This window comes from Quercus suber, unplaced genomic scaffold, assembly GCF_002906115.3.
Source record: "Quercus suber isolate HL8 unplaced genomic scaffold, Cork oak 2.0 scaffold_268, whole genome shotgun sequence".
Lineage (NCBI taxonomy): Eukaryota > Viridiplantae > Streptophyta > Magnoliopsida > Fagales > Fagaceae > Quercus > Quercus suber.
The window spans coordinates 444,266-452,500 of NW_027069724.1; the positions used below are offsets into that span (position 1 = coordinate 444,266).

An 8,235-nucleotide genomic window follows, 5' to 3' on the forward strand; every position below is an offset into this window, starting at 1 on the left:
CCCCCCCCCTCATTTGCTAAAGGTTTTTTCTAGAGAAGAGAACCTCACATGAACAAGGTACGAGCTTGTGTCTGCTAACCTACGACTCCGTATGTGAGTTTCAAAGCTGGCCAACTTCTTTTCTGCTAATCTTGAATGATATTGTATTTTGATTATTTAATGTACTATTTAAATTTCTTGTATAATTAAGAGAAACTCCATCTCTAATCCTTCTCTAAGTCTATAAGCTATGAACACTGATGGAATTGATCTTTGGATCGGGTAACGATGGATAACTAAAAACTTCCCGTTCTCATATCCTATCCTCTAGACCCGCCTTAGTGATGATGGGTTAAACCTCTGCTTATGGGGTTAAGACTTAAGAGTACGTACAGTACTTGGCCTATAAAATTGAGAGATGAGTTCTACTCCACCCTAATTCTTGAAACCAATTGAAATACTCTCAAATCCATTGTAATTAGGATGATCCTAATTTGTGTGACTTAATTACTATATACTCCAAGGATGAGTCCTCCCAGAACCAAATATTACATTTGGCTTCATCATATAAAATAACATTAGCTTTTAAAGAAAAAAAATGTGAAATTTATAGCACCGAAAAAATAGATACAATAGGACTTTGAGAGACATTCATCCAACAGATACAATAATAATATGATGGTTCAAATAAGTCTAATTTGTCGGATTTCAAATAGTACAGTGTCAGAAAGCCTAAAGGCAAAAAGTTTTAGACCATGAAAACAATTCTATATATAGAAGGCCCACTAGGCATTATTAGATACGAACATTATTAAGCTGTACGGGTTTCAATAAAATAGACTTGAACTAGGAGTTGAAATAATAATTGAACACAAGTGGTGGTTCTTGGCGTAGTTCATTTTGAAGCTTTTGTCCATACTAATTGCATGGCTTTGAGCTCATCGATCCCTATCTTTTGAGTCCTACAAGTCGTGTAGTGCGTGGATATCTATGGTTTAGAATAGACCTAGGGTTGGGTAGGAGAAAATGATACTAATTGTGTGTAATTGTTTAGGAAAAACAGTAGTACTTCTTGTTCTCGTGTAATTTATTAAGGTAAGTTTCATCATGTAGCATTAGTAATTGCTATTAGGCTTACAAAAAATGCTCAAATGCTGTAATTTACTTTGCTTGATATAGACACATGCATCATGCTCATATGCCATGTTGTTTTTGATACACCAAAAGATCCATAACAAATAGTATATCCAGGGCTTAATTAATTAACTTCAATTATATCTTTTTGGTTAGAATACTATATAGCAAAATAAAATATAGAAAAAGAGAGAAATTCAACTTTTATATTGTAAAAAGAAAAAAAGAAAAGGAAAACTAGGGTTTCTAACCTGCTACATTGTTGGCAAAACCTTTGCTGGATTCCGGCAACACTGACAACCGGAGCCTTGGCATGAAAGTCACACACCTTGTGGCGGCGGTGATAGTGCTTGGCATCAGTCAGATCAACATTGCAATCCTCAGCCTGGCAAGTAGGCGGCGTTGACCCTCCTCCGCTACCGGAACCTTTCTTGGTAGAGGGAGAGGGAGTCATCATTCTCTTCCTTCTCTCTTCCTCTCCAGATCCTAATTCATTATTGGTGTATTCATCATCATCCTCGTCTTCATCCTCATCCTCCATCTTGTACTTGAAGCTCCTCTTCTCCTCAGCTTTGCTTGTTTCCATTTGCAAACACACAACAAGACAACTAAGGAGAAATATATGGGAGCTATAGGAGCTAGCAGACAGTCAAGAGGAAGAAGACTAATAACCTTGGTGATAGACAGTTGAAAAAGGAGAAGAATTAAGCGTGACTGTGAGGACCACAACCTCTATTTTTCCCCTTGTCGCATAAGAATAATAGTGAAAGATAGAAAGCAAAGATTTAGATTGGCTCTGTCCTCAAAGACCACATTATTGATAGGTCTCGATAGTCGCACGAATACTCTTACTTTATAGGCCTGCACTAGTAAAACTATTCCATGCGATATTTGCTTATGAGTGCTGTTAATGTGTGCTCTTATATTTTAAAGACATACATTAACTAGATTCATAAGCAATATAATTGTAAAAAAAAAAAAAATTGTACACAAACAAATAAATTGAAAAAAAATATATAAAACACCTAAAGAAAGAATATATTTTCATTAATTAACTTAAAAAATAAGTTGGACAAGATAAATAAAATTGTATATAAAAATAGAGGTATACAAAAAAGCGCTTTGATCGCACATGAACTGACCGCACGTGAACTGACCAAACCAACCACCAAATGCAGCCACCGCGGCGGCAGGTGCAAAATCGCATCATGTACACCTCTATTTTGAAAGGAAGTTAGAGCTTAAAAAATATTGTTTATGGCATCAAACTACTCTCCAGCACTTTCAAGTTTCTAGCAATTAATTGTGGCAGTTAGACCATCTACTTTTAGAGTACCCCAGCTTGTGTCTAATCCAATCATGCAGCAAGTGAACCTGCATCCAATACATGGACATATGGCAACCAAATTGTCATACAAATTGACTTATCTGTCATTTTGCTCAAGTCTACTGTCATCATCATCAATAAAAATGATAATGCAGTAGTGCCATATAATTTCACATCTCTTTGCTATAATTGTTTTAAGTGAATATGGCAAGAAATTATTAAAAAAAAAAAGATCATGGAATAATGACAAATAATTAATTATATAATCTGTCGTATAAGACAATTATAGCAAAATGTGGATCAAAATGTGGATAAAAATATGTGGCAACGACATTATTGCAATAAAAAACAGTGAGTGTTGTAATACATAAATATAAATATTTTTTCCTAGGATGCATGTGAAGTCATTTTTTTCTCTCACCAGTTGTCGACAGTCCTTTTCCGATAGAGAAATGACGATTCCTGCATCGAATAAGAGTGTATTATTGAAGAGTGGTGAAAGGTGAGTATGGTTCTTATATATATATATATATATATATAAATATATGTATGGTCCAGTTGATTTAACAAGAGCTAAACCTATCCCGATTACACGCGTCTCATTACGTACAACTCTGTCTGCTACTATTGCATGTCCTTGGATCTTATTTTTTGTCCCTCACTTCCTTTGTTTTTACATTACATTTTTGGGGTAGCCAACAGGTTTGCAGCTAAGTGGCCTACTACCCCTGTCCATGTTACTACTCCCATCATCTATTTGGACCACACTTTCCATTCATTCATTGTTGTCACATTTATTGGTCCCATTTTGTGTACGAGAGCATCTCCTTTGTGCTCGAGCGTGAAACAAAGCGGGTTTTGTTTCCAATGTTATCCAGATTCATGTTTGAACATGAATGTATTCATTTTACTCTAGTAGATGCAATTATTAACCCTAAACAAGTTGTAAAATAATGTCGACTTTTTACATTTGAAATTATGTTATGCATTCTTTCGAGGACACTCGAATCGATTATGAAACTCAAAGACTTTTAAGTTTCATTTATCACATTACTCATAAAATTTTTAAAATGTCTCGTAAACAAAGAGTGAAATTGTCTAATTAAAGACTAATTAGATTCTACTATCTTATATCAAAAAATAAAAAATTATTATGCCATGCACTTAGACCTTGTCTTGTTGATGTGACACCCTTAGGGGTAGCAACTAGGTCAAATATTGATTTATTTGTGGAATGCAAAGCCGCCTGATGGCATAGAATGAACCTTTAAAATATGATTATCTATACATAAATGAAATATGGAAAGAGTTTTATAATTGAAAAAAATAGGGAAATGGAAATAAAATATGAACAATTATTCCCCCCTTTCTGGTTACATGTACTACTGTTTCAAAAGCAAATGACAGTGCGTGCTGGCCTAACATTCAACTGCTTGAATCATCAACTGATGATGACGTCACATGATATTGCCTTCCAAGATAAAAGCAAAGGACTTGCCAAATGCACCTCTAGTAAATGATAAAAATTTGTAACAATAACTAATTTAATTTACAACATGTACACAGTTGCAGTGTTGGAAATTTGTAACTAAGGAGTAGAATTAAAAAAAAAATGATAAATGAGTAATTTTTCTTTATAATATGTTCCTACCATGTATAGTAGTAGTAGTAGTAGTGTATATATATATATATATATATTAAAAAAAACCCTATAAAATAATATTAAAATGTAAATTAAGTAATCTATAATTCTAATATATGTTCAATTACCAATTATTCTAAAAAATTAAACTGTTAGGAAAAAATAATTTAATAATATAGGTACTACAAAAAGTAAATTTATTAAACTTGACAAATTATATAAATATTGACAAAGAGTTTGATATTTTAAACCTATCTTTGATCAACAATATTTAGGCATAAAGCATAAGGACTAAAAGTCCAAAACCCGTGTTTGTTTTGTCTCAATTAGTTTGTTTTATTCTCATATTACTTGAGATAGTTGATAATTACGTTGATTATAATTTTAAGATTCTTAATAAATTAAATAATTGGAATATACAAGTTCTTATTACTAATGAGATTATGGGTGCGTTTTTATAAGCTGTTGAGAACCAATGTTAAAAAAAAAGTATAAGAAGTTGTGGTTGCAAAACAAAGTTGTGTGTTTTAAAAATATTTTAAGCTCTTAGAACGCCTAACCAGATGACCATATAACTCTTTTTAAATAGATATAAACAGCCTTATAGTTTATCATATAAATTATATACTTAAAAAAAAAGATTTATATATATTTGTTTTAATTGAGAATTAGGGTTAAATAAGTTTTGCTCCTTTGCCAATTCATGCATGCATGTGTTAAAATTTTGGGCGAGGCCCCTCTCCGCCCCTAAAGGTTTGCGTATACGGTAACTTTTGATTGATGGTCCAGTACTGATGAAAAATTATAGATTCTAAGTTGAGAGAATATCATTGTGTCTCTATCCATGGCGTTGCTACATCAACTTGTGAAAGGCTGATAGGAAAGGAATATGCTTATCATTTTATGAGATTAACGCATAACAGACCAACATTGATCCAGTCTCTATATATGTATTTCTTTCGCACGAACCATCATACCATGTATAGTAGTAGTAGTAGTAGTGTATATATATATATATATATATTAAAAAAAACCCTATAAAATAATATTAAAATGTAAATTAAGTAATCTATAATTCTAATATATGTTCAATTACCAATTATTCTAAAAAATTAAACTGTTAGGAAAAAATAATTTAATAATATAGGTACTACAAAAAGTAAATTTATTAAACTTGACAAATTATATAAATATTGACAAAGAGTTTGATATTTTAAACCTATCTTTGATCAACAATATTTAGGCATAAAGCATAAGGACTAAAAGTCCAAAACCCGTGTTTGTTTTGTCTCAATTAGTTTGTTTTATTCTCATATTACTTGAGATAGTTGATAATTACGTTGATTATAATTTTAAGATTCTTAATAAATTAAATAATTGGAATATACAAGTTCTTATTACTAATGAGATTATGGGTGCGTTTTTATAAGCTGTTGAGAACCAATGTTAAAAAAAAAGTATAAGAAGTTGTGGTTGCAAAACAAAGTTGTGTGTTTTAAAAATATTTTAAGCTCTTAGAACGCCTAACCAGATGACCATATAACTCTTTTTAAATAGATATAAACAGCCTTATAGTTTATCATATAAATTATATACTTAAAAAAAAAGATTTATATATATTTGTTTTAATTGAGAATTAGGGTTAAATAAGTTTTGCTCCTTTGCCAATTCATGCATGCATGTGTTAAAATTTTGGGCGAGGCCCCTCTCCGCCCCTAAAGGTTTGCGTATACGGTAACTTTTGATTGATGGTCCAGTACTGATGAAAAATTATAGATTCTAAGTTGAGAGAATATCATTGTGTCTCTATCCATGGCGTTGCTACATCAACTTGTGAAAGGCTGATAGGAAAGGAATATGCTTATCATTTTATGAGATTAACGCATAACAGACCAACATTGATCCAGTCTCTATATATGTATTTCTTTCGCACGAACCATCGAAGAAGGCAAAACTGGTGGACCCTCCAGCATCCTCTATTCTATGGGAAGAAAATAAAAAGAAAGAGGAAAAGACAACTCATGCATGCCTTACAATTTGATCGGAGTGACCTTGTTCTGAAGATATGTGATATATGAGACTTTTTTTTTTTTCCCCATAATTTTTTGTCATCAAATGAGAAGGTTTGCTGATGAAGAATGGACATGCAGTTGAAGCTCTCCTTGCGTAGATGGATGGTCATAAATTACAACGCGAGAAAATTTGAGAAGTTAAAAAGTACTGCTAGTAAAAATCTTTGAGTCAGTGGCAAAATTTTGGTGACCTAAAGAAGTTCGTGTGGGAAACAAAAATCATGCCTTACCCTATATTACTTTTCGATTAATTTTTTTCATCAAGGCTATGTTTTACGAATTTACTACTTTTGAGAAATTTCACTTTTGCAACAATTTCGTTTAAAAAGTCAGAATTAAGTCTTGTTGGGTAGGTCTTTCTAGGATTCCTAGTATTATTACATATCATCCATTAAAATAAAGGATAAAGTTTCCTATAAAACATGGAGCCCCTTTAAGGTTTTGAGTATAACATTTAACCTCTTTATGGTATTATTTTATATGTAAATCATTAATTAACTCTATAATGCTTAACATCTCTAGGGTTTTCGAGTGTAACACAAAATTCACGTGTGTTAAACAAAAGGAAAAGTACACATATAAGATACTCATTGTTTATTTTAACGGATGATTAATGAATTTACAAATAAAACTATATCACACAAGAATTAAGTGTTACATTTAAAATTTTAAGGGTTCTATGTTTTAGAGGAAAACCACAAGAGGGTTTTATGAGTACTTTTCCTTATCTTTAATTTTATTTATTGTATTAATGTGATTCTTAAAATAAACGTCCTATTTTCGTGGTTATCTCATTCCTTCAGAAGACAAAAGTATAAAACTATTATCCTCTAATCACCAAGCAAAAGTATGAATTACATTATTGAGTTAACTCTCTTCTTGCCCAATGGCATATAGGGTTTGTTTGTTTGCTTCTTTTTTTTTTTTTTTTTTTTTTTTTTTTATTGTAACTTGTTTCAAAATTATTGGCATCGGCGCAAACCTCAATGGAACTTTATATGGCTATAAGCTTGTCTTGTCTTCTAGCCAAGAAAGAAGAATAGCCTGGTTATTGATTTGTAAGAGTTAATTTTGTAGTTATGAAAGGCATTTAGGGGCCCATTTTTTATGACCCCAAAATTATAATAGTAGCACAATAAGGTCCTGGTCCATACTCATTAATTGAAATTGTATCACTCATTTATGGGTTGTCTACTTTTCTTGGCCCAATAATGGTCACCTAACTCATGGAAATTCTTGGACTGTAGTCATGGTCATTATACCTTGGAGAGTGGGCCTATAAACTTGCAAATATTTGAAGCCCATTGGCTGAAAGATTATAATGGGCCATCCAACCAAATTTCTTTATATCCAAGTGCTAAATTTTTTGCTAAATGGGGTACGTTTTGGGGCCACATCAAGGACTAATGAGGTAGCATGGTCCCAACGATAGGGTGAGGCAGCTTAATTAATGGCTTTTGCAAGATAGTTTCGATTTCAATATAATTATTCAGATTTGACCCTAATCAACCACATGTTTATAAATCTTAAGACATCAAATTGAAGTCCTAACCATATAGTAATAGCCACTTAAATTGCAAAATAGATATGTATGAGGTAGAATATATGTACCAACCAAGGAAGAAAGTGAACATGATATTGTAGAATTGCTTCTTTCTATGATCTATTTGTGGTGGAATGACAACATCACTCTTATTATTATCATTATCATGATAAGGAAATATTTGATTGTTAGGTTTGATGCAAAAGGGCTACTATAAAAGAAAGTCAAGCCCTAGCAAGCACATGTACGTTTTAAGGGTAATATTAAATAGATTAAGGTGACTCAGAAAATATTAATTAGAATATGATACAAAATTGTCAAAATCAAAATTCAAAGATGCATGACATGCATCGTTTGTGACTACAATTTAATGATGATGATAAAGTGGTTCTCTATTCTGCTATTCATGACACGAACACACGATTAGTGAGAACACCTTACGACCCATTCTTCAAGAATAATTTACTGAACAACTTATAGCGACTTATGAGCATAAAGACTGAGCTGGTTTAGAAAAATTCCAAACTTGAACGTGAGG

General features: G+C 32.0%; 1 protein-coding gene across 1 annotated transcript in view; it reads right to left on the bottom strand.

The window, feature by feature from the left end:
* The window catches only part of LOC112032600 (squamosa promoter-binding protein 1), a 6,934-nt gene extending 4,911 nt beyond the window's left edge, over window positions 1–2,023 (bottom strand). The window contains exon 1 of the mRNA XM_024065398.2: window positions 1,365–2,023. Coding sequence (XP_023921166.1) covers window positions 1,365–1,699 — 335 coding nt within the window. The 5' untranslated portion in view covers window positions 1,700–2,023. The remainder of the gene's footprint in view (window positions 1–1,364) is intronic.
* Window positions 2,024–8,235: the final 6,212 nt, after the last annotated feature.